General features: G+C 45.8%; 1 protein-coding gene across 7 annotated transcripts in view; it reads right to left on the bottom strand.

Moving 5' to 3' along the window:
* Nucleotides 1-26,932, bottom strand: part of utrn (utrophin) — a 329,934-nt gene that overhangs the window by 224,227 nt on the left and 78,775 nt on the right. For 4 of the 7 annotated variants that reach the window (XM_036975991.2, XM_036975989.2, XM_036975994.2 and 1 more), the window contains 21 exons: nt 26,315-26,452; nt 26,069-26,182; nt 25,809-25,964; nt 23,110-23,280; nt 22,698-22,889; nt 22,439-22,573; nt 20,640-20,789; nt 18,360-18,521; nt 18,058-18,189; nt 17,759-17,932; nt 17,481-17,636; nt 17,129-17,299; nt 16,786-16,965; nt 15,563-15,691; nt 12,398-12,568; nt 12,036-12,272; nt 11,365-11,502; nt 10,841-10,945; nt 9,283-9,447; nt 8,957-9,129; nt 1,255-1,405 (listed from right to left, as the gene is read on the bottom strand). In XM_036975991.2, the coding sequence (XP_036831886.2) occupies nt 1,255-1,405; nt 8,957-9,129; nt 9,283-9,447; nt 10,841-10,945; nt 11,365-11,502; nt 12,036-12,272; nt 12,398-12,568; nt 15,563-15,691; nt 16,786-16,965; nt 17,129-17,299; nt 17,481-17,636; nt 17,759-17,932; nt 18,058-18,189; nt 18,360-18,521; nt 20,640-20,789; nt 22,439-22,573; nt 22,698-22,889; nt 23,110-23,280; nt 25,809-25,964; nt 26,069-26,182; nt 26,315-26,452 (3,300 nt within the window). The remainder of the gene's footprint in view (nt 1-1,254; nt 1,406-8,956; nt 9,130-9,282; nt 9,448-10,840; nt 10,946-11,364; nt 11,503-12,035; nt 12,273-12,397; nt 12,569-15,562; nt 15,692-16,785; nt 16,966-17,128; nt 17,300-17,480; nt 17,637-17,758; nt 17,933-18,057; nt 18,190-18,359; nt 18,522-20,639; nt 20,790-22,438; nt 22,574-22,697; nt 22,890-23,109; nt 23,281-25,808; nt 25,965-26,068; nt 26,183-26,314; nt 26,453-26,932) is intronic. The other 3 variants (XM_090232999.1, XM_036975992.2, XM_090233000.1) reach the window with 1 other exon arrangement.

Here is a 26,932-nt window from a genome sequence, read left to right as displayed (position 1 = left end):
CAACAAGTCCTAGCTGTTTCACGCATCCTACAGATAATTATGATGATGTTAGTTGTAGAGATACTATATAATATTAGCAATACAAATGTTCATCTCCTTGTTTTTCAGTCTCTCCCTCCCTCCCTCTCTCCCTCCCTCCCTCTCTCCCTCTCTCGTTCTCTCTCTCTCCCTCTCTCGTTCCCTCTCCCTCCCTCTCTCCCTCTCTCTCTCTCCCTCTCTCGTTCCCTCTCCCTCTCCCTCCCTCTCTCTCTCGTTCTCTCTCTCTCCCTCTCTCGTTCCCTCTCCCTCCCTCTCCCTCTCCCTCTCTCGTTCCCTCTCCCTCCCTCTCTCTCTCTCTCCCCCTCTCTCTCCCTCTCTCGTTCCCTGTCTCGTTCCCTCTCTCGTTCCCTCTCCCTCTCTCTCTCCCTCTCTCCCCTCTTTCCCTCTCTCGTTCTCTCTCCCTCTCTCCCTCTCTCGTTCTCTCTCCCTCTCTCCCCTCTTTCCCTCTTTCCCTCTCTCGTTCTCTCTCCCTCCCTCTCTCTCTCCCTCTCTCCCCTCTTTCCCTCTCTCGTTCTCTCTCCCTCGCTCCCTCTCTCGTTCTCTCTCCCTCTCTCCCCTCTTTCCCTCTTTCCCTCTCTCGTTCTCTCTCCCTCCCTCTCTCTCTCCCTCTCTCCCCTCTTTCCCTCTCTCGTTCTCTCTCTCCCTCTCTCTCTCCCTCTCTCTCTCTCTCTCTCCCTCTACTGTAATGAACGCCAGAGCGTGAAAAGTGCTGGATAATTAAGAAGAGAAGCTGTATTGTTCACGTTCAAAGACAGACATTTTCTCTCACCAAAACTCCCCAACCGCATCGGTTGCTAACGTAAACATACTGGTCTGATTTGTTTGATCGTATTCAGATTATGGAAATAATTGTGTTTATCATAAATAAAACACACACACACCACATACACACACACATCACAGACATCACATACACACACACACAACCACACACACACATCTCATACACACACAACCATACCCACACATCACATACACACACATCCAACACACACACGCACACACACACACACACACCACATACACACACACATCACAGACATCACACACACACACACAACCACATACACACATCTCATACACACACACACATCTCATACACACACAACCATACCCACACATCACATACACACACACACACACACACACACACACACACACACACACACACACACACACACACACACACACACACACACAGACACACTCTCTGACCTCCTGGTGTGTCCTGGCTGTGTCCAGGTCCAGTTGTCCATCAGGTCCTGTTCCCTCAGTGAGGACCAGTTCTATGTCGGTCAGCCACTGGCTCAGGTCGTTCAGGTCACAATGGAACTGTCTCCACTCCTCCACCACACGGTCAAAACTCCTACAGACAGACAAGGGACAGCAGATATTGAATCAGTTGAGTTGAACTAGTCCAACCACTTACCTTAACCATTAGTGTGAAAACTAGCTTTACCTAGACCAACACCTAACCTTAACCATTAGGGAGGAAACTAGTTTTACCTAGACCAACACCTAACCTTAACCATTAGGGAGGAAACTAGTTTTACCTACACCAACACCTAACCTTAACCATTAGGGAGGAAACTAGTTTTACCTAGACCAACACCTAACCTTAACCATTAGGGAGGAAACTAGTTTTACCTAGACCAACACCTAACCTTAACCATTAGGGTGGAAACTAGTTTTACCCAGACCAACACCTAACCTTAACCATTAGGGAGGAAACTAGTTTTCCCCAGACCAACACCTAACCTTAACCATTAGGGTGGAAACTAGTTTTCCCCAGACCAACACCTAACCTTAACCATTAGGGAGGAAACTAGTTTTACCCAGACCAACACCTAACCTTAACCATTACGGTGGAAACTAGTTTTACCTAGACCAACACCTAACCTTAACCATTAGGGAGGAAACTAGTTTTACCTAGACCAACACCTAACCTTAACCATTAGGGAGGAAACTAGTTTTACCTAGACCAACACCTAACCTTAACCATTAGGGAGGAAACTAGTTTTACCCAGACCAACACCTAACCTTAACCATTAGGGAGGAAACTAGTTTTACCCAGACCAACACCTAACCTTAACCATTAGGGAGGAAACTAGTTTTACCTAGACCAACACCTAACCTTAACCATTAGGGAGGAAACTAGTTTTACCTAGACCAACACCTAACCTTAACCATTAGGGAGGAAACTAGTTTTACCCAGACCAACACCTAACCTTAACCATTAGGGAGGAAACTAGTTTTACCTAGACCAACACCTAACCTTAACCGTTAGGGAGGAAACTAGTTTTACCTAGACCAACACCTAACCTTAACCATTAGGGTGGAAACTAGTTTTCCCCAGACCAACACCTAACCTTAACCATTAGGGTGGAAACTAGTTTTCCCCAGACCAACACCTAACCTTAACCACTAGGGAGGAAACTAGTTTTACCTAGACCAACACCTAACCTTAACCGTTAGGGTGGAAACTAGTTTTCCCCAGACCAACACCTAACCTTAACCATTAGGGAGGAAACTAGTTTTACCTAGACCAACACCTAACCTTAACCATTAGGGTGGAAACTAGTTTTACCTAGACCAACACCTAACCTTAACCATTAGGGTGGAAACTAGTTTTCCCCAGACCAACACCTAACCTTAACCATTAGGGTGGAAACTAGTTTTACCTAGACCAACACCTAACCTTAACCATTAGGGAGGAAACTAGTTTTACCCAGACCAACACCTAACCTTAACCATTAGGGAGGAAACTAGTTTTACCTAGACCAACACCTAACCTTAACCATTAGGGAGGAAACTAGTTTTACCTAGACCAACACCTAACCTTAACCATTAGGGAGGAAACTAGTTTTACCTAGACCAACACCTGACCTTAACCATTAGGGTGGAAACTAGTTTTCCCCAGACCAACACCTAACCTTAACCATTAGGGAGGAAACTAGTTTTACCTAGACCAACACCTAACCTTAACCATTAGGGTGGAAACTAGTTTTCCCCAGACCAACACCTAACCTTAACCATTAGGGTGGAAACTAGTTTTACCTAGACCAACACCTAACCTTAACCATTAGGGTGGAAACTAGTTTTACCTAGACCAACACCTAACCTTAACCATTAGGGTGGAAACTAGTTTTACCCAGACCAACACCTAACCTTAACCATTAGGGTGGAAACTAGTTTTACCTAGACCAACACCTAACCTTAACCATTAGGGAGGAAACTAGTTTTACCTAGACCAACACCTAACCTTAACCATTAGGGAGGAAACTAGTTTTACCCAGACCAACACCTAACCTTAACCATTAGGGAGGAAACTAGTTTTACCTAGACCAACACCTAACCTTAACCATTAGGGAGGAAACTAGATTTACCCAGACCAACACCTAACCTTAACCATTAGGGAGGAAACTAGTTTTACCTAGACCAACACCTAACCTTAACCGTTAGGGAGGAAACTAGTTTTACCTAGACCAACACCTAACCTTAACCATTAGGGAGGAAACTAGTTTTCCCCAGACCAACACCTAACCTTAACCATTAGGGAAGAAACTAGTTTTACCTAGACCAACACCTAACCTTAACCATTAGGGAGGAAACTAGTTTTACCTAGACCAACACCTAACCTTAACCGTTAGGGAGGAAACTAGTTTTACCTAGACCAACACCTAACCTTAACCATTAGGGTGGAAACTAGTTTTCCCCAGACCAACACCTAACCTTAACCATTAGGGTGGAAACTAGTTTTCCCCAGACCAACACCTAACCTTAACCACTAGGGAGGAAACTAGTTTTACCTAGACCAACACCTAACCTTAACCGTTAGGGTGGAAACTAGTTTTCCCCAGACCAACACCTAACCTTAACCATTAGGGAGGAAACTAGTTTTACCTAGACCAACACCTAACCTTAACCATTAGGGTGGAAACTAGTTTTACCTAGACCAACACCTAACCTTAACCATTAGGGTGGAAACTAGTTTTACCTAGACCAACACCTAACCTTAACCATTAGGGTGGAAACTAGTTTTCCCCAGACCAACACCTAACCTTAACCATTAGGGTGGAAACTAGTTTTACCTAGACCAACACCTAACCTTAACCATTAGGGAGGAAACTAGTTTTACCCAGACCAACACCTAACCTTAACCATTAGGGAGGAAACTAGTTTTACCTAGACCAACACCTAACCTTAACCATTAGGGAGGAAACTAGTTTTACCTAGACCAACACCTAACCTTAACCATTAGGGAGGAAACTAGTTTTACCTAGACCAACACCTGACCTTAACCATTAGGGTGGAAACTAGTTTTCCCCAGACCAACACCTAACCTTAACCATTAGGGAGGAAACTAGTTTTACCTAGACCAACACCTAACCTTAACCATTAGGGTGGAAACTAGTTTTCCCCAGACCAACACCTAACCTTAACCATTAGGGTGGAAACTAGTTTTACCTAGACCAACACCTAACCTTAACCATTAGGGTGGAAACTAGTTTTACCTAGACCAACACCTAACCTTAACCATTAGGGTGGAAACTAGTTTTACCCAGACCAACACCTAACCTTAACCATTAGGGTGGAAACTAGTTTTACCTAGACCAACACCTAACCTTAACCATTAGGGAGGAAACTAGTTTTACCTAGACCAACACCTAACCTTAACCATTAGGGAGGAAACTAGTTTTACCCAGACCAACACCTAACCTTAACCATTAGGGAGGAAACTAGTTTTACCTAGACCAACACCTAACCTTAACCATTAGGGAGGAAACTAGATTTACCCAGACCAACACCTAACCTTAACCATTAGGGAGGAAACTAGTTTTACCTAGACCAACACCTAACCTTAACCGTTAGGGAGGAAACTAGTTTTACCTAGACCAACACCTAACCTTAACCATTAGGGAGGAAACTAGTTTTCCCCAGACCAACACCTAACCTTAACCATTAGGGAGGAAACTAGTTTTACCTAGACCAACACCTAACCTTAACCATTAGGGTGGAAACTAGTTTTCCCCAGACCAACACCTAACCTTAACCATTAGGGTGGAAACTAGTTTTCCCCAGACCAACACCTAACCTTAACCATTAGGGAAGAAACTAGTTTTACCTAGACCAACACCTAACCTTAACCGTTAGGGTGGAAACTAGTTTTCCCCAGACCAACACCTAACCTTAACCATTAGGGAGGAAACTAGTTTTACCTAGACCAACACCTAACCTTAACCATTAGGGTGGAAACTAGTTTTCCCCAGACCAACACCTAACCTTAACCATTAGGGTGGAAACTAGTTTTACCTAGACCAACACCTAACCTTAACCATTAGGGTGGAAACTAGTTTTACCTAGACCAACACCTAACCTTAACCATTAGGGTGGAAACTAGTTTTACCCAGACCAACACCTAACCTTAACCATTAGGGTGGAAACTAGTTTTACCTAGACCAACACCTAACCTTAACCATTAGGGAGGAAACTAGTTTTACCCAGACCAACACCTAACCTTAACCATTAGGGAGGAAACTAGTTTTACCTAGACCAACACCTAACCTTAACCATTAGGGAGGAAACTAGTTTTACCCAGACCAACACCTAACCTTAACCATTAGGGAGGAAACTAGTTTTACCTAGACCAACACCTAACCTTAACCATTAGGGAGGAAACTAGTTTTACCCAGACCAACACCTAACCTTAACCATTAGGGAGGAAACTAGTTTTACCCAGACCAACACCTATCCTTAACCATTAGGGAGGAAACTAGTTTTACCTAGACCAACACCTAACCTTAACCATTAGGGAGGAAACTAGTTTTACCTAGACCAACACCTAACCTTAACCATTAGGGAGGAAACTAGTTTTACCCAGACCAACACCTAATCTTAACCATTAGGGAGGAAACTAGTTTTACCTAGACCAACACCTAACCTTAACCGTTAGGGAGGAAACTAGTTTTACCTAGACCAACACCTAACCTTAACCATTAGGGTGGAAACTAGTTTTCCCCAGACCAACACCTAACCTTAACCATTAGGGTGGAAACTAGTTTTCCCCAGACCAACACCTAACCTTAACCATTAGGGAGGAAACTAGTTTTACCTAGACCAACACCTAACCTTAACCGTTAGGGTGGAAACTAGTTTTCCCCAGACCAACACCTAACCTTAACCATTAGGGAGGAAACTAGTTTTACCTAGACCAACACCTAACCTTAACCATTAGGGTGGAAACTAGTTTTCCCCAGACCAACACCTAACCTTAACCATTAGGGTGGAAACTAGTTTTACCTAGACCAACACCTAACCTTAACCATTAGGGTGGAAACTAGTTTTACCTAGACCAACACCTAACCTTAACCATTAGGGTGGAAACTAGTTTTACCCAGACCAACACCTAACCTTAACCATTAGGGTGGAAACTAGTTTTACCTAGACCAACACCTAACCTTAACCATTAGGGAGGAAACTAGTTTTACCCAGACCAACACCTAACCTTAACCATTAGGGAGGAAACTAGTTTTACCTAGACCAACACCTAACCTTAACCATTAGGGTGGAAACTAGTTTTACCCAGACCAACACCTAACCTTAACCATTAGGGTGGAAACTAGTTTTACCTAGACCAACACCTAACCTTAACCATTAGGGTGGAAACTAGTTTTACCTAGACCAACACCTAACCTTAACCATTAGGGAGGAAACTAGTTTTACCTAGACCAACACCTAACCTTAACCATTAGGGTGGAAACTAGCAGATCTGGAATCTGTTAAAGTCCTGATATGGCTGTAGCCTCTATTCTTATGGAATCTATTGCGAGTTGATAATGGACTGAATGAGGACATCTCCCAAATACATTTGTGTAGTAGGGATCCTCACACTTTATGGCTGACACAATTTAAGCACTAGAACTGTTTAAGGATTATGAACTGGGGTTGATGTTATGAACTGGGGTTGATGTTATGAACTGGGGTTCATGTTATGAACTGGGGTTGATGTTATGAACTGGGGTTCATGTTATGAACTGGGGTTGCCTGACGTGACCAACTTTTTATTTAGTTTAGTCATTTTTTTCAGAGAGGTGGTTATAGGTATAAAACAAATTATAGAAATGCATACAAAAGATAACCCCAACCCATCCCCCCCTTAGTTCCAATCCACCTGCCCACATCCTCCCTTCCCACCCAGAAACAGCACTATGAATTTGAACTACAGAAATTCAGCCGTGGCAATATATTCATTTTGACAATAGATATTCTGCAGATTAAAGCAACTGGGATGTTATCCCATCTACTGAGGTCAGGTTGAATTGAGTGTTCTGTTAAAGTTTCTGCCAATGGTTTTATCTAAGGAAGGAACTATATCTACTCCCAAATACTTTAAATGGTAAAGGATTGGGATTCATACGTAGAGATGGAGTCCTCCATCGGGGACCTGAGAGGCAGCAGGGCTGATTTGGTTAGATACCTTTTATAACTTAAGATGAAGTTGAATTTATCTATGAACTTTAATGCATTTGGGAGTGATTGAAATACATTGTCTAGATAATAGTACAATATCCTTTGCATATAATGAGATGAAGTGATCAGTAGATTTGAGGGAAATAGGTTTTATTTCCTTCTATTGACAAATTGCCTGGGGCAGGAGTTCCATGGATAATATGGATAGCAAAGGCGAAATTGGATCGCCTTGTCTGCTGCTCCTAGTGATGCTGAACGGACAGAGCAGAGCAGGTGTTGCCTGTTGTTACTATGGCTGTGGGATTGGTAAATAGGATTTTAATCAATTTAATGAGCCAATTCCCATATGTTCCAAGACAGACTAGAATGGTCATATCTCTGGTCTATCAAAAGTTTTTTCTGTAACTGTAACAATAATTAATAAATAAAGTGATTAATAAATCAATTCATGATATCCAATGCCCGTGTTTAGTTTTTTTAAACAATGAATGAATTATTCCTTCTGTGGGCGTTGGTGGGTGGATTCTGGAATCAATATGGAATCAGAATTAGGTTGTTTCCACTGGGAAATTCCTTATTTTTCCAATAAAGAGAAAGGAAAAGAAAAAACGTCGCCCCGTTCCTGACTTCCATTAAACACTAGCAAATGTGTGGGATGCCAGGGAATGACTGGAGAAAATACCAATGAACCTCATAATGAACTACCACCATCTCTATATAAAGATAGAATAGGTCATTATCAATAAGATGTCACAATACGCTGTAGAGCGTTCGATTTGGCTGCTGTGGGGCAGAGACACATTTTCAAGGGATTGTTAAATAAATATTATAACAATTTGGTTTTAATATCGTCACGTCTGGAAGAGGATAGTCAGAACGACACATTTCCGATTATTCCACACTTAGCTCTATCATCAGAGTTATACAGCCAGTCACGGAATGCTTTTCATGACCAGTAAACATCAACTGATCATGTAATTTCAGATACATTCGGCATGTAGCTAGCTAGCCAAGGAAACAACGTGTCGTGCCCTGACATATCTCTCCATCCTCTCTCGTCTGTGGTCAACATCTGAAAACGGACATTTACTCTGTACACATGCTAGAAACTCCCGGCAGACTAGCACAGAGACAGGATGGAGACAAGATCATGACTAAGTGACGTCATTCTGTGTGTGTGTGTGTGTGTGTGTGTGTGGCTGACACTGACGGATCAGTGATCAGAGTTACATCAAGCTACATCAAAGTGCCCGTAATAGAGGGGAGAAACATATCCTCTCACATGCAATACTGGACCACCAAAGACTACAGCTGCTCTTCTTCCCTTTATTGTGATGCTACAATTAGCATTTTGTTTCCCATTTCTTTTCCCTTGTGCTCTTTAGTGCTTATTGTGTATGAACACCTGACAGGTACTATGTAACCATGTTGACCGTGAGTCACCCACCCTTTGCGGTGGTTGTACATGCGGTTGAGGCGGTCCCACTCTGCGTTGAGCTGGGTGAGGGCGTCTCCCATCTGGGCCACCTCTCTCTGCGACGCCTCCAGGATGGCATCAGGCTGGCGCTCATGGATCACCGTTACCTGCTCCCCGACACACTCCAGACTCTCCTTTATACTCTGGGAGAGAGAGAGGGACAGGAGAGAGAGAGGGAGGAGAGGAGAGAGGAGGGGGGAGACGTAAGTAAAAGAGTGAGAGGTATCTGTTCAGACCTACAGGACCTATCTCTCCCTCATCCCTATCCCCTTTCCCCTCCTCCCTCTCTCTCTCACCCTCAGTGTGTCCTCCTGGCTGGAGAAGTCTTCATAGAGACCACTGCTGAGCTCGGAAGAGTTGAGCAGCAGTTCGTTGTCGGCCATGGCCAGCAGAACCTTGTTGATATTCAGCAGGTAGTCTGAGGGACTGAGAGAGAGCGCCCTGTCCTCTGGCTCCATCTGCTGGCAAGAGACAGTATTATGTTATAAGAAGTAAACGTGTGTGTGAATCAGACATTTTGCAATTACATTTGGCAGACACTCTTAGAACGACTTACAACCAGTACATTCATCTAAGGTAGGTAACACAACAACATGAGTCTGTGGGAAGCATCAAATGTCAACATTTGATATCACATTTAATATGACTGTCATAAATACGCCATACAACAAAACAAGGTCATTAAAAGGACATAGTGAATACGATAATAAGTGATGTGAAATACTAGTGATATACTGAACAAAAATCTAGAAAGCAACGTGCAACAATTTCAAAGATTTTGCTGAGTTACAGTTCGTATAAGGAAATCAGTCAATGGAAATAAATTCATTAGGTCCTAATCTATGGATTTCACATGACTGGGAATACAGATATGGTCACAGATACCTTACAAAAAAGGTATCACCATTTGCCTCATGCAGTGCAACACATCTCCTTCGTATAGAGTTGATCAGGCTGTGGATTGTGGCCTGTGGAATGTTGTCCCACTCCTCTTCAATGGCTGTGTGAAGATGGATATTTGGTGGGAACTGAACACGCTGTCGTACACGTCGGTCCAGAGCATCCCAAACATGTTCAAAGGGTGACATGTCTGGTGAGTATGCAGGCCATGGAAAAACTGGGACATTTTCAGCTTCCAGGAATTGTGTTCAGATCCTTGCAACATGGGGCCGTGCCTTATCATGCTGAAACATGAGGTGATGGCGGCGGATGAATGGCACGACAATGGGCCTCAGGAGCTCGTCACCGTATCTCTCTGCATTCAAAATGCCATTGATAAAATTCAATTGTGTTCATTGTCTGTAGCTTATGCCTGCCCATACCACAACCCCACAGCCACCATGGGGCATTCATCCATGAAGAACACAGTGGCCATCGTGGCTTGTCTCAGACCATCCCGCAGGTGAAGAAGCCGGATGTGGAGGCCCTGGACTGGTGTAGTTACACATGGTCTGCGGTTGTGAAGCTGGTTGGACATACTGCCAAAAAATCTAAAATGACGTTGGGAGGCAGCTTATGACAGAGAATTAACATTCAATTCCCTGCCAACAGCTCTGGTAGACATTCCTGCAGTCAGCATGTCAATTGCACGCTCCCTCAAAACTTTAGAAGTGGCCTTTTATTGTCCCCAGCACAAGGTGCACCTGTGTAATGATCATGCTGTTTAATCAGCTTCTTGATATGCCACACCTGTCAGATGGATGGATTATCTTGGCAAAAGAGAAATTCTCACTAACAGGGAAGTAAACATGCGTATGGAACATTTCTGCGATCTTTTATTTCAGCTCATAAAACATGGGAGCAACACTTTACATGTTGTGTTTATATTTTTGTTCAGTATAGAATGCGACTCACCTCTCCAGTCAGGTCCTGTCTGTCTCTCTGCTCTGTGAAGCTGTTTGAAGAAGAGTCGTCGTCCATGGAGACCTCCACCTGTCCCACTCTCAGCATCCTAAACTCCTGTAGAGACAAGATAGGGATTTAGACACACACACACACACACACACAAACACAATTACAAACACACTCAAACACACACACCAGACAAGGCCATACTGTGCGTAATTAATCGCCAACAGAGAGCCTGCATAACATGACCAAGGCCACCGGTCCTCCAGATCTTAGAACTGAGCTCTACAATGCTACGAGACAGGAATACATTTACATCTGTAATGCTGCAATGCACTTCATATTCATATTAAAAGCTGCTTTGAGTATCTATGCTCTCTCTCACATGTAGTTGGTAGAGTTTTTTATTCTTACTCCCTCAATCTGTGTGATGTACTGTTGTTAATGCCATTATTGTATGGTTACGGTGTTAGGATATAAATGTTACATGATTGTTGAGTTAGTGTAGAGACTGTATCATTCTCTCTCACCCTCTGAGTGGTGTACTGCGCCTGCAGCCGGAGCAGCCGGAGTCTCAGCCCCTCCCTCTGGCCCTCGTCTGCAGTCTGGAGCAGCACCTCCTCTCCTCTCCTCAGCAGCTCCTCCATGCCAGCCTTCTCCTCATCCATCTGACCGGTCAACACACAGGGTCACAATGAACGTTGTCACGGAAACAAAGACTCCCTTTCAATCAAACAACTGAACTAGGGTTTTCCAGGGTTAGAACATGAACATTACGCCCATAATCAAAAACAAAACATTTATTCAACTGTGAATCCGAACCAAAAATTGCTTGAAGAACCTTAAATGATTTCCTTTTCCAGAGAGCAGAGGGTCGACAGCCAGGAGTAAGACACTCTGCTTCCTGACTGACAGTGACCTTGGTCTGGGCTGGTGTGATTTGTTCAGCCGCTCTACACCAAGCGGTGTAAGTCCCTGATAACACACTCCGAGGACAAACTGCCCAATCACACCCTTGTTTGTCTGTGACACTGTATACATCTTATAGCACTTTGTGTTCTTTGTTTGACCAGTCATAAACTTAACCACTGTGTGTGCATCTGTGTGTGCATCTGTGTGTGTGTGTGTGTGTGTGTGTGTGTGTGTGTGTGTGTGTGTGTATGAGTGAGTGAGTGAGTGAGAGTATCTGTATAATATATACCTTGTCATCATCCAGGGTGTGTGTGGGGTCCTGCTGGTCCTCTAGGGCCCTGAGTGTTGCCTCTAGTTCCCCCTCAAAGGTCTGCATCAGGCTGGAGCTCAGGGCCTCCTCTGACTGGCTCTGCTGGAGCTCAGCAATCTGGTCATGTTGGAGCTGAGAGATCTGGTGAGGGATCTGAGAGATCTGTTGTATCTGCTGAATCATATCCACAGTCCCAGGCTCCAGAGTGGTGGACATCTGGGTATCAGAAACAAAAGATGGAGAATTACCCCCCTGTACATATCTGTCTACAGTTTGAATGATACAGCGCTAGACAGTTGTGATTGTAATACAGTAAAACAGTGTTGTGAGAGTATTTGTACCTTGGCAGCTTTGATGCATTGGGAGACCTTGTGAAAGTTGCGGTTGAGTTCAGCCAGTTTGGGTTCTACGACATCTCTGCAGGCAGGACCTCTACTGGTCATTAGGATGATGGCCTGGTCTCTCACACTGTCCACTCTCAGAGTGATGTCATCCAGCTCCTCTAGCAGGGTCTACACACACAACAATCAAACAATTTATACATTAACAGGTTCATCAATAGCTTTTACTCCAATTATTATTTCCCCACACAGGCTAATTATATCCTAAACTCTGGTAATAGGCTCTAATACAAATTCAATTGTAATCAACCAATATTGAATTTTCATGCTTCAGTTCCCTCCCCATGCTTTCATCCTCTCCTCTCTCTCTCCTACCGTCTCCTTTCCCCTCTCCTCTCTCTCCTACCATCTCCCTTCCCCCTCTCTCTCCTACCATCTCCCTTCCCTCTCTCCCCTACCATCTCCCTTCCCTCTCTCCCCTACCATCTCCCTTCCCCTCCTCTCTCCCCTACCATCTCCTTTCCCCTCTCCTCTCTCTCTCCTACCATCTCTCCTACCCTCTCTATCTCTCCTACCGTCTCCTTTCCCCTCTCCTCTCTCTCTCCTACCATCTCCCTTCCCTCTCTCTCCTACCGTCTCCCTTCCCCTCCTCTCTCCTACCGTCTCCCTTCCCCTCCTCTCTCTCCTACCGTCTCCCTTCCCTCTCTCTCTCCTACCGTCTCCCTTCCCTCTCTCTCTCCTACCGTCTCCTTTCCCCTCCTTTCCTCTCTCTCCTACCGTCTCCCTTCCCTCCTCTCCTCTCTCTCTCTCCTACCATCTCCTTTCCCCTCTTCTCTCTCTCTCCTACCGTCTCCTTTACCCTCCTCTCCTCTCTCTCCTACCGTCTCCTTTCCCTCTTCTCCTCTCTCTCCTACCGTCTCCCTTCCCTCTCTCTCCTACCGTCTCCCCTCTCCTCTCTCTCTTCTACAGTCTCCCTTCCTCTCCTACCGACTCATTTCCCCTCTCCTCTCTCTCCTACCGTTTCCCTTCCCCTCCTCTCTCTCATCCCATCTCCCTTCCCCTCCTCTCCTCTCTCCTCCATCTCCCTTCCCCTCCTCCCATCTCCCTTCCCCTCCTCTCCTCTCTCTCTCCTACCATCTCCCTTCCCCTCTTCTCTCTCTCCTACCATCTCCCTTCCCCTCCTCTCTCTCTCTTACCGTCTCCCTTCCTGTCCTCTCCCGTCTCTCCACAGTGGGCAGTCTCTCTGTCTCTATCACCTTAACTACCATCTCTCTCCACTGTCGGCTGTCTCGATCACCTTAACTACCATCTCTCTCCACTGAGGGCCGTCTCTCTGTCTCTATCACCTTAACTACTATCTCCCTCTCCACTGTGGGCCGTCTCTATCACCTTAACTACTATCTCCCTCTCCACTGTGGGCCGTCTCCATCACCTTAACTACCATCTCTCTCCACTAGGGGCCGTCTCTCTGTCTCTATCACCTTAACTACTATCTCCCTCTCCACTGTGTGCCGTCTCTATCACCTTAACTACTATCTCCCTCTCCACTGTGTGCCGTCTCTATCACCTTAACTACTATCTCCCTCTCCACTGTGTGCCGTCTCTATCACCTTAACTACTATCTCCCTCTCCACTGTGTGCCGTCTCTATCACCTTAACTACTATCTCCCTCTCCACTGTGTGCCGTCTCTATCACCTTAACTACTATCTCCCTCTCCACTGTGGGCTGTCTCTATCACCTTAACTACTATCTCCCTCTCCACTGTGGGCCGTCTCTATCACCTTAACTACCATCTCTCTCCACTGTGGGCCGTCTCTCTGTCTCTATCACCTTAACTACTATCTCCCTCTCCACTGTGTGCCATCTCCCTCTCCACTGTGGGCCGTCTCTATCACCTTAACTACTATCTCCCTCTCCACTGTGGGCCGTCTCTATCACCTTAACTACCATCTCCCTCTCCACTGTGGGCCGTCTCTATCACCTTAACTACTATCTCCCTCTCCACTGTGGGCCGTCTCCATCACCTTAACTACTATCTCCCTCTCCACTGTGGGTTGTCTCCATCACCTTAACTACCATCTCCCTCTCCACTGTGGGTTGTCTCCATCACCTTAACTACCATCTCCCTCTCCACTGTGGGCCGTCTCCATCACCTTAACTACTATCTCCCTCTCCACTGTGGGTTGTCTCCATCACCTTAACTACCATCTCCCTCTCCACTGTGGGCCGTCTCCATCACCTTAACTACTATCTCCCTCTCCACTGTGGGCCGTCTCCATCACCTTAACTACTATCTCCCTCTCCACTGTGGGTTGTCTCCATCACCTTAACTACTATCTCCCTCTCCACTGTGTGCCATCTCCCTCTCCACTGTGGGCCGTCTCCATCACCTTAACTACTATCTCCCTCTCCACTGTGGGCCGTCTCCATCACCTTAACTACTATCTCCCTCTCCACTGTGTGCCATCTCCCTCTCCACTGTGGGCCGTCTCCATCACCTTAACTACTATCTCCCTCTCCACTGTGTGCCATCTCCCTCTCCACTGTGGGCCGTCTCCATCACCTTAACTACTATCTCCCTCTCCACTGTGTGCCATCTCCCTCTTCACTGTGGGCCGTCTCCATCACCTTAACTACTATCTCCCTCTCCACTGTGGGCCGTCTCTATCACCGTAACTACTATCTCTCTCCACTGTGGGCCGTCTCCATCACCTTAACTACTATCTCCCTCTCCACTGTGGGTTGTCTCCATCACCTTAACTACCATCTCCCTCTCCACTGTGGGCCGTCTCCATCACCTTAACTACTATCTCCCTCTCCACTGTGGGCCGTCTCCATCACCTTAACTACCATCTCCCTCTCCACTGTGGGCCGTTTCCATCACCTTAACTACTATCTCCCTCTCCACTGTGTGCCATCTCCCTCTCCACTGTGGGCCGTCTCCATCACCTTAACTACTATCTCCCTCTCCACTGTGGGCCGTCTCCATCACCTTAACTACTATCTCCCTCTCCACTGTGGGTTGTCTCCATCACCTTAACTACCATCTCCCTCTCCACTGTGGGCCGTCTCCATCACCTTAACTACTATCTCCCTCTCCACTGTGGGCCGTCTCCATCACCTTAACTACTATCTCCCTCTCCACTGTGGGCCGTCTCCATCACCTTAACTACTATCTCCCTCTCCACTGTGGGCAGTCTCTCCGTCTCATCCAGGTGGATCTGGGTCTGGTACAGCCAGGTGCTGATGTGGGCCAGGTTCTCATCAAAGATCTCCACCTCGTTCTGGTGGTTCTGTAGGGAACAGAGGTAGAAAGATGGTAGTGCTGAGCGATTCGAGTTTGAGGTTGGTTCGATTTCGGTTTTGATCATTTAAAATGACGACATAATACTTTTTGAGCTTTTTAATGGAAATTCCTAAGCTAAAAATAGTGAACATTCAATTGCCAAAACATAAAAAAATATTCCATTGGCTCGTCAGGTCCACATTGGATAAACATCTATAGATAAATAGGAAATTACTAATAAATAACCAAATATTTCAGCTGTGTATATTACTTTGTTTTTATTTGATTACCTTATTTTTTTCTTATTCTTTAAAATCATCTCTTCTCAGGCAGTAGCAGTCAGCCAGCCAGGACACTAACGTTAACTCTGTTCTCCCCATTCTGTACCGCCTTCAGTCATCCTATTTAGCTAACCTGCCTCAGTATGCTGCAGAGTTGTCGGACAAAATCATTGTACTAGTTCTTCAAAGTAGATAAGGAGTACTTTCACGAACTGTCCCTCTCGTCGCTGTGTTGTGTACATTGCTCTCTCATGCGGTCTGTGTGTATCTAACCTAACATAACAGATGTGAAAGTGTATCAGTCCAGAGATCTGTATATAATGACGAGATGCTCATATCTATGCTCTAACAATGGAAGTCGTTCTCCCAAAGGCGGGAAGGCAGGTGAAAAGCTTAGGTCCAAAATAAACCCATAGAAACGCATTGGGCTTATTTTGGACAGATTATGGGGAGAGTGAAACCTCTCGCTTCGCCTCTTCCTCTCTGATCCATCTCTATGCCGCAACAAAATGGCACAATGGATTAGGATCAGTGTAGTTAATTACCATGTGTTTGCATTGAACTAGGTTTAATATGTGCTTAATGAAGTCTCCAACCCATCAGCCCAGCATCCCACATAGTTATTGACTTGATTTCTCTAGTGAATGACTTGATTTATCTCTAGAGAAACGGAGTGCTGAGGCAAGATGCAGGAATTATTCCAAATGTCCCTTCTGACATGTTTTAGCTGTCATGTACACATTACTTTACTCAACCATCACTTTAGACAGAGACAGGATTAATAGATAGGTTATCCTATGATAGTGAAGCGTGAACCCACCAGAACGGTGCTCAGCCAGTCCTCGGTCCAGGTGCGCACCTGTCCCCAGCCTTCGTTGAGGCCACACAGCTTGTCTTCCAGAGGGCCCTCGCTCCCCTCCACCAGCCCCTGCAGCCCAGCGCTGGTCTCCATCAGCTCAGCCAGGTCTGCCTTACGATGCTCCGACTCCTTCAGCATGCCCTGGTGGAGCGCACACACACACACACACGTTATACAAATGTTACACAAATCCTCTGCACACCCACACTCTACACAGACACAAAAGCCAAATAAACATTTCAACAAACTATTCTAGCAAGCCCGGTGAACACACTAGCACACATCTCACACACACGTGACTCACGTTGGCCCAGGCGATCTCAGCGTCTATATCAGCAGGCATGTCTCCAGAGGACTTTTTCTGCTGCAGCAGAGTCTGGTTGGTGGTCAGCCAGTCCTGTAGGGCGGCGCTGTCCTTATGTAGTCTCAGAGACAAAGACAGAGCCTTCTCCAGGTCCTGCTTCCCCTCTGTCACCTGGAGAGAGAAGAGACGATGGGCTCGCTGATTGGTTGGTCAAAATGACGATATCCTCATCATTTGAAACTAGGTTTATTTTAAGAACGCAACTATTCATGATGACACAGCTGACCAAGTGAGAAGACCAGACTGTTATGTCCTAAGGTTAAACTACTATAGTCACGTGTGTGTGTATTACCTGTGCTCCCAGGTGGTTGTAGAGCAGTTTAAGTGCTGTCAGTTGTTCATCCATGCCTCTGGGGTTGTCAGTCTGTTGTTTCTGGACGATCTGTCTTCCTGTTTTTATCACGGTCTCCACCTCTAACTTCACCTCACTCAGAACCTTATACAGTTTCTGAAGGGTTAAGGAGACAGACAGGGAGTGTGAGGGAGAATGTGTGCGTGTGTGTGTGTGTGCGCGCACGTACATGCACACCTGTAAGAGACTTCTCAAAGTGTTTTATTTCTAGGTCTCACCATACAGCCGATGAGGTGGGCCTGGATCTGTTGGGGTTCCACCTCCCTGACGTCTAGAATGTGCAGCTCTTCCTTGGCTCCATCTAGAACCCTCTTACAGTCCAGCATGCGCTGCTCAAAGTTAGCAGGCTTCTGGAACAACTGGTACTTAGTGGAGATCTCTCGCAGCTTCCGCTGAAAGACGGAAAAAACTGCATAATGACCAACCAACAACATTTTCAATAAATCATAAACTCCTATGTTATCCCTATAGGATTTAATGAGAACAATTTCACCCCCTGTCCACTAGGGGTCAGTACCTGCAGCAGGTCCAACATGGTTCCACTGCGAGCAGCCTTGCCCTCTGGGGTGGCAGGAGGCAGATTACCCACGTTCCTACTCCTCAACTCCTCCACTGTCACCTCATGAGCCGCAATCTCTGCCCCGATGGTCTGCAAAGGATGGAGACGGGTTTAGAGGTCAGGGGTTAAACTGACATCCAATAACTAATTGTTGGCATTCGCTACATGTCTTTGTGGGACGTGTCAATGTAGTCGGTCAGATAGAAGATGAGTTTGTGTGTGTGTGTGGTGTGTGTGTGCATCTGTCTGCATGTGTGTACCTGGGCCTCTTGCGGTAGCTGGAAGGCATCTATGCGGTCGGTGAGGTAAGAGGTGAGTGTGTGGTCGAGCTGGGTCAGTGACTCCTGCAGAGCCTGGAGAACCTGCTCATTCTCTTTCAGAGTGGCCAGTTGCTGCTCTAGACTGATCTGACGGTTCACAGCCTAGATGGATGTCATATCAACATTAAGTCAATATACATAATATATAGACAAGTACATTACCAAACATATACTCATCTGCCTGTTTACAGCCTAGAAAATATAGAAATGGACATAATTCTGATATGTTCAAGACATACAGTACCAGTCAAATGTTTGGACACACCTACTCATTCAAGGGTTTTTCTTTATTTTTTATATTTTATGCATTGTAGAATAATAGTGAAGACATCAAAACTATGAAATAACACATATGGAAGCATGGAGTAACCAAAAAAGTATTAAACAAATCGCCAAAGTAGCCACCCTTTGACTTGATGACAGCTTTGCACTCTTGGCATTCTCTCAACCAGCTTCACCTGGAATGCTTTTCTAACAGTCCTGAAGAAGTTCCCACATATTCTGAACACTCGTTGGCTGCCATTCCTTCACTCTGCGGTCCAACACATCCCAAACCATCTCAATTGGGTTGAGGTCGGGTGATTGTGTAGGCCAGGTCTTCTGATGCAGCACTCCATCACTCAAATAGCCCTCACACAGCCTGGAGGTGTGTTGGGTCATTGTCCTGTTGAAAAACAAATGATAGCCCCACTAAGCACAAACCAGATGGGATGGCGTATCGCTACAGAATGCTGTGGTAGCCATGCTGGTGAGTGTGCCTTGAATTCTAAATAAATTACTGACAGTATCACCAGAAAAGCACCCCCAGACCATCACACCTCCTCCATGCTTCACGGTGGGAACCACACATGCAGAGATCATCCATTCACCTACTCTGCGGCTCACAAAGACACGGCAGTTGGAACCAAAAATCTCCAAGTTGGACCAAAGAACTGATTTCCACCTGTCTAATGTCCATTGCTTGTGTTTCTTGGCCCAAGCAAGTCTCTTCTTATTGGTGTCCTTTAGTGGTGGTTTCTTTGCAGCAATTCGACCATGAAGCCTTGATTCACGCAGTCTCCTCTGAACAGTTGATGTTGAGATGTGTCTGTTACTTGAACTCTGAAGCATTTATTTGGGATGCAATTTCTGAGGCTGGTAATTCTTATCATCTGCAGCAGAGCTAACTATGGGTCTTCCTTTCCTGTTGCGGTCCTCATGAGAGCCAGTTTCATCATAGCGCTTGATGGTTTTTGCGACTGCACTTAAAGAAATGTTCAAAGTTCTTGAAATTTTCCACATTGACTGACCTTCATGTCTTAAAGTAATGATAGACTGTGGTTTTTATTTGTTTATTTGAGCTGTTCTTGCTATTTTACCAAACAGGTCTATCTTGTCACAACATAACTGATTGGCTCAAACGCATTAAGAAGGAAAGAAATTCCACAAATGAACTTTTAACAAGGCACACCTGTTAATTGAAATGCATTCCAAGTGACTACCTCATGAAGCTGGTTGAGAGAATGCCAAGAGTGTGCAAAGCTGTAATCAAGGCAAAGGGGGGCTCCTTCAAAGAATCTCATATATAAAATATGTTTTGATTTGTTTAACACTTTTTTTGGTTACTACATGATTCCATATGTGTTATTTCACAGTTTTTATGTCTTCACTATTATTCTACAATGTAGAAAATAGTACAAATAAAGAAAAAACCTGGATTTGTAATTATTTAACCTTTATTTAACTAAGCAAGTCAGTTAAGAACAAATTCTTATTTACAGTGACGGCCTAGGAACAGTGGGTTAACTGCCTTGTTCAGGGGCAGAAAGACAGATTTTGTCCTTGTCAGTTCGGAGATTCGATCTTGCAACCTTTCGGTTACTGGCCCAACACTCTAACCACTAGGCTACCTGAATGAGTAGGTGTGTCCAAACCTTTGACTGGTACTGTATATAAGTAAGCATTTCACTGTTAGTCTATGCCTGTTGTTAATGGAGCATGTGACGAATACAATTAGATTTGATTTATTATCTACTACCATATACACAATTCACAAATAGAAAACAAGATGTTGTCGAGGATCGTTTCTCACAAACAAAGATGCAGAAAGAGACAGACAGCCACTTGATGGCTATGTACAAAGACGGTTGTTTTTCTCATTCCGCACGCACGCACACACGCACACACAGACACACACAGACACACACAGACACACACAGACACACACAGACACACACAGACCTGGTGGCTGAGCTGATCATAGCAGGAGTTGAAGGTCTCTAGTCTCTCTGAGATAAGTTCGTCCAGGATGCCCCCATCTATCAGGGTCTGACCCAACTCCCTGATCTGTGTCCTGTTGTCACCTGGGTGGCGCAACACACATTCCAACGACTAGAGAGAGAGAAAGAGGAGGGGAGAAGAGAGGGAGAGAGAAAGAATAAAGGTGACAGGGTGAGAGAGAGAAGGGGAGGAAAGAGGGAAAGAGAGAGGGTGACATGTCAGTGTTTATATACACTATATATACACAAGAGTATGTGGACACCCCTTCAAATTAGTGGATTCGGCTATTACAGCCACACCCATTGATCACAGGTGTAGAAAATGGAGCACACAGCTATGCAATCTCCATAGCCAAACATTGGCAGTAGAATGGCCTTACTGAAGAGCTCAGTGACTTTCAACGTGGCACCATCATAGGATGCCACCTTTCCAAGTCAGTTCATAAAGTTTCTGCCCTGCTAGAGCTGTCCCGGTCAACTGTAAGTGCTGTTATTGTAAAATGGACGTCAAGGAGCAACAACGGCTCAGGCACAAAGTGGTAGGCCACACAAGCTCACAGAACTTGACCGCTGAAGTGCGTAGCATGTAAATATCGTCTGTTTTGGGTTGTAACACTCACTACCGAGTTCCAAACTACCTCTGGAAGCAATGTCAGCGCAATAACTGTTCGTCGGGAGCATCATGAAATGGGTTTCTATGGCTGAGCAGCCACACACAAGTCTAAGATAACCATGTGCAATACCAAGCGTCGGCTGGAGTGGTGTAAAGCTCACTGCCATTGGGCTCTGGAGCAGTGGAAACGCGTTCTCTAGGGTGATGAATCCAGCTTCACCATCTGGCAGGCCAATGGACAAATCTGGGTTTGGCAGATGCCAGGAGAATGCTACCTGCCCCAATGCATAGTGCCAACTGTAAAGTTTGGTGGAGGAATAATGGTCTGGGGCTGTTCTTCATGGTTCGGGCTAGGCCCCTTAGTTCCAGTGAAGGGAAATCTTAACGCTACAGCATACAATGACATTCTAGACAATTCTGTGCTTCCAAATTTGTGGCAACAGTTTAAGGATGACCCCTTCCTGTTTCATAATTTCCCCCGTGCACAAAGCTTGGTCCATACAGAAATGGTTTGTTGAGATAGGTGTGGAAGAACTTGACTGGCCTGCACAGAGCCCTGACCTCAACCCCATCGAACACCTTTGAGATGAATTGTTACACCGACCGCGAGCCAGGCTTAATTGCCCAACATCAGTGCCCGACCTCACTAATGCTCTTGTGGCTGAATGGAAGCAAGTCCCCGCAGCAATGTTCCAACATCTAGTGGAAAGCCTTCCTAGAAGAGTGGAGGCTGTTATAGCAGCAAAGGGGAGGACCAACTCCATATTAATGCCCATGATTTTTTTATGAGATGTTCGACAAGGTGTCCACATACTTTTGGTCATGCCGTGTAGGTCGGTGTCACTCTTAGGTAGGCAGACAGAGTGCTGGAGTCTGCCCAAAGAGGACAGACTGGTGACATTATCAAAGTAAGAGAAACAGACAGAACACAAAACAATACCTTCTAGCGTCAAAAGGAAAAGACAAGTGAATAACACAAAAGAAAGGGGGAAAGGGAGACAATTTAATAAAGAGGGTGAATCAGAGTGGTGGGAAGGATGGGGGGTGGAGGGATTAAAGGAGAGAGCATATGATAAAGTGGAGGGGAGAGAATGAGAGATGACAAAGGAAAGAAAGAAGAATGGATAGGTTTAAATAGAGATATCTACCTCCAAAGCCTTGTTGACAGCCTCAGTGCTCTCAGGTAGGTTCTCTGTAGCCTGAAGCTTCTCCTCCAACGTGTTGAGCCAGGCCTGCTCCAGGTCCAGGTACTGCAGCAGCTCCATCCAACACGACCACACCTCCTACAGAGGAGACCACATGAACACGGACATATATACAACCACCTTACTGTATGATATGAACACAAATACAACAAAGAACCAGTGCCTCATAAGTTGTTTGGACTAGTCTTATCAAACTCTTTACCTCCAGGGTGTGACACTTGCTCTTGAAGCGGTCACATAGTTTCTGATAGTTCCCCAGGACTCCCCCCAGCTCCTCTGTCAGGTCCTGGCCACTGCCACCAGGGGTCGTCTTAGCCTTAGCCACCAACATGTTAATGTTGTCCTTCAATATCTTCACTCTCACCTCCTTCTGTAACACATCCTCTTTAGCCCTCTAAGTAGGGAGGGGAGAGAAGGGAAGAGATGAGGCAAAGAGGAAAGAAAGAGACATGCCAGATTATCAGGATAGTATTTTCACATAAGAGGGGCCATAACTGGCTACATAGCATTAAAGTGGGATTCTTTTGGTTTAGTTTGTAGGACTTTCTTTCTAGAAGGAATGAGGAGTTCCTAGTTTTTTTTTAAATGTCAAAGTTCTGTCCTCTGTTCCCCACCTTCATCTCTTCCAGTGCCCCCTCCAGCTCCTCAGGACTCTTGTACTCAAAGTCTCTCATGAGGAACTCCTCGTCCACCTGGGCCATCCATTCCTGCATCTCTGCCAAGTCTTTCCTTAGGTTCACCTGCCTCTCCTGGCTCTCACTCACACGCTCCTGGTGGCTCAGCAGCTACCCAGAGACAACACAGAGATAACACGGACCACTGTCAGGTTACACAGGGTAGCAAGTACACAGAGTGTCTTAACAACATGTCAGGTTTTAAATAAGACACTGACATTAACAAAAGGATATACAGAAAAGTGTATGAGCTGTTCAGTATGCAGGCTTCATTTATTTTAGTGGATAGATCAGCTTTAATATTACAAATTGTGGCTTCTATCCATGTAATTATCTGCATCATTTCCAATCCCCATATATTTTTTTGTAAATATATATAATTGTATATATTTTTGTAATATATTTCCCCTAACCCTACCACCCCTCCCCTAATTGGAGTAAACTAATGGAAAACAATACTTAAGCTTCTACTTTCAGTTTATACAGTCTATATATTTTAGACAGTATATTCTACATTAGTTATCTTATGTTTGTTTTTAGTCCCCACCTTCAGCTACACTCAGCCCCTCCCATCTATTTCTGAAGACCATCCAGTCCCAGCCTTCAGCTACTCTCAGCCCCTCCCATCTATCTCTGAAGACCATCCAGTCCCAGCCTTCAGCTACTCTCAGCCCCTCCCATCTATCTCTGAAGACCATCCAGTCCCAGCCTTCAGCTACTCTCAGCCCCTCCCATCTATCTCTGAAGACCATCCAGTCCCAGCCTTCAGCTACTCTCAACCCCTCCCATCTATCTCTGAAGACCATCCAGTCCCAGCCTTCAGCTACTCTCAGCCCCTCCCATCTATCTCTGAAGACCATCCAGTCCCAGCCTTCAGCTACACTCAGCCCCTCCCATCTATCTCTGAAGACCACCAGTCCCAGCCTTCAGCTACTCTCAGCCCCTCCCATTTATCTCTGAAGACCATCCAGTCCCAGCCATTCAGCTACTCTCAGCCCCTCCCATTTATCTCTGAAGACCATCCAGTCCCAGCCATTCAGCTACTCTCAGCCCCTCCCATTTATCTCTGAAGACCATCCAGTCCCAGCCTTCAGCTACTCTCAGCCCCTCCCATCTATCTCTGAAGACCATCCAGTCCCAGCCTTCAGCTACTCTCAGCCCCTCCCATCTATCGCTGAAGACCATCCAGTCCCAGCCTTCAGCTACTCTCAGCCCCTCCCATCTATCGCTGAAGACCATCCAGTCCCAGCCATTCAGCTACTCTCAGCCCCTCCCATTTATCTCTGAAGACCATCCAGTCCCAGCCATTCAGCTACTCTCAGCCCCTCCCATTTATCTCTGTAGACCATCCAGTCCCAGCCTTCAGCTACTCTCAGCCCCTCCCATCTATCTCTGAAGACCATCCAGTCCCAGCCTTCAGCTACACTCAGCCCCTCCCATCTATCTCTGAAGACCATCCAGTCCCAGCCATTCAGCTACTCTCAGCCCCTCCCATTTATCTCTGTAGACCATCCAGTCCCAGCCTTCAGCTACTCTCAGCCCCTCCCATCTATCGCTGAAGACCATCCAGTCCCAGCCTTCAGCTACACTCAGCCCCTCCCATCTATCTCTGAAGACCATCCAGTCCCAGCCATTCAGCTACTCTCAGCCCCTCCCATTTATCTCTGTAGACCATCCAGTCCCAGCCTTCAGCTACTCTCAGCCCCTCCCATCTATCTCTGAAGACCATCCAGTCCCAGCCAATCAGCTACTCTCAGCCCCTCCCATTTATCTCTGAAGACCATCCAGTCCCAGCCATTCAGCTACACTCAGCCCCTCCCATCTATCTCTGAAGACCATCCAGTCCCAGCCTTCAGCTACACTCAGCCCCTCCCATCTATCTCTGTAGACCATCCAGTCCCAGCCTTCAGCTACTCTCAGCCCCTCCCATCTATCTCTGAAGACCATCCAGTCCCAGCCATTCAGCTACTCTCAGCCCCTCCCATTTATCTCTGAAGACCATCCAGTCCCAGCCATTCAGCTACACTCAGCCCCTCCCATCTATCTCTGAAGACCATCCAGTTGATTTCTAGCTGTCATATGTTTTCCACTGTGCTGTGATGTTTTCTGAACCTTTCTATTCTCATAGTTTCTACAGATTGTAAATTAGGGATACACATTTTTGCCAAGAGTATTATTATATTATTGATCGATTGTCTGTTTTTTCAAGTCCCACAGCAGTGCTATTTGCAAAGTTAGCTCCAAGTAAATGTTGTAATTTTTTTTTCCATTCCTGAACCGGCGACCAAAACAAGCTACATATGGGCAGTACCAAAACAAGTGATCTAATGACAATGTCTCTTTGCAGCAAAATCTGCAGAGCTGGGATGGCTATTTACAGTGCATTCGAAAGTATTCAAACCCCTTGAAGTTTTCCACATTTTGTTACGTTACAGCCTTATTAAAAAAAAAAACAATTGGGGGGGGTTTTCACATCAATACACCATAATAACAAAAAAATAAAAAAACCTGTTGATGAAGAAAAAAATACATTTAATACATTTTAGAATAAGGCTGTAACGTAACAAAATCTGCAAAAAGTCAAGGGTTTTGAATACTTTCTATCCAGTGTTGTTTTGAACTGTCCTCTTCTTCCTCACCTGTTTGCTCAGTGTCTCCCACCTCCCCTGGCACTCCTCCAGTTTAGCCTGCCCCCAGTGGGCCAACTCTGGTACTGCAGCCCCCTGCACAGCCAATACGTTCTCTCCTATCTGCTTCACTAAACTCTCCACTGACTCCATCTCACTCACATACTCCTAAGAAGGAGATGGGGGAGAGAGGGGCATGGGTTATAACATTGCAGTACTTTAGGTCTAACAGTTCAAAGTTTTGTTTGTTTTTGAATGGTGTGACCTATGACCTTGCACTGGTTGAGCTCTTCCTGTAGTCTCTGTGCATCTCCCTGGCCCTTGGCATTCCGTGACATCAGTTCCTGTACGCCATCCAGCCAGCGCTCCACCTCCACCACACGCACCTGGAAACAACATCATCGTGAACGTCAGTGACAACAATCACTGCCTTATTTTGTCATTGCTTGGGTCCAATAGATGTTCCATTGATGTTTAAGCAGAATAGAGGCAGGATATTCTACAGGACAGTTTTCTACCTGATTGTCCTTCAGGCTACCCAAGATGCACTGCAGCGTGCCCAGCTCCTCGCGTGCCCTGGAGGAGAGCTGACTCCATCTTTGTAGTTCTGCAGGGTCCGAGGCCTGCTGCATCTGCTCTATCTCTATACACAGAGCCTAAGGCGAGAGGGAGAAAAAACTACATGACCCATAACCCATTAATCTGCAGCTGAGGGACAAATTATAGGACAGTTGTCAGGTGTGGTAGGTAGCCTAGGGGGCGATAGAGGTGAGTAGGCCGATCTGAGACAGTCAGTCTGCAGGGTGTGTTTAAACCTCAGGGGCAGGAGCAGCGTTTGAGGCAGCAGCTGCAGCCTGCAGCAGTAGGAACGTGCATGGTAGACTGGTTGCAGTCTGAGGGTTGAAGCTCTGAGCCACAGGCAGCAGGCAGGGTGCCCAGAAAGTTCCCAGGCTGCACTGGCACCATGCTTTATCTACCACGATAACGAGGCATACAGCCGACCCACATTCCTACAGACTCTCTCTCAATCACACACACACACACACACACACGCATGCACACACACGCATGCACACACACACACACACACACACACACACACACGCATGCACACACACGCACACACACACACACAC

The sequence above is a fragment of the Oncorhynchus mykiss genome, chromosome 4 (assembly GCF_057628025.1).
Source record: "Oncorhynchus mykiss isolate SJ-2025 chromosome 4, ASM5762802v1, whole genome shotgun sequence".
In the NCBI taxonomy this organism is placed as follows: Eukaryota; Metazoa; Chordata; class Actinopteri; order Salmoniformes; family Salmonidae; genus Oncorhynchus; species Oncorhynchus mykiss.
This window is presented reverse-complemented; position numbering and strand designations above follow the sequence as displayed.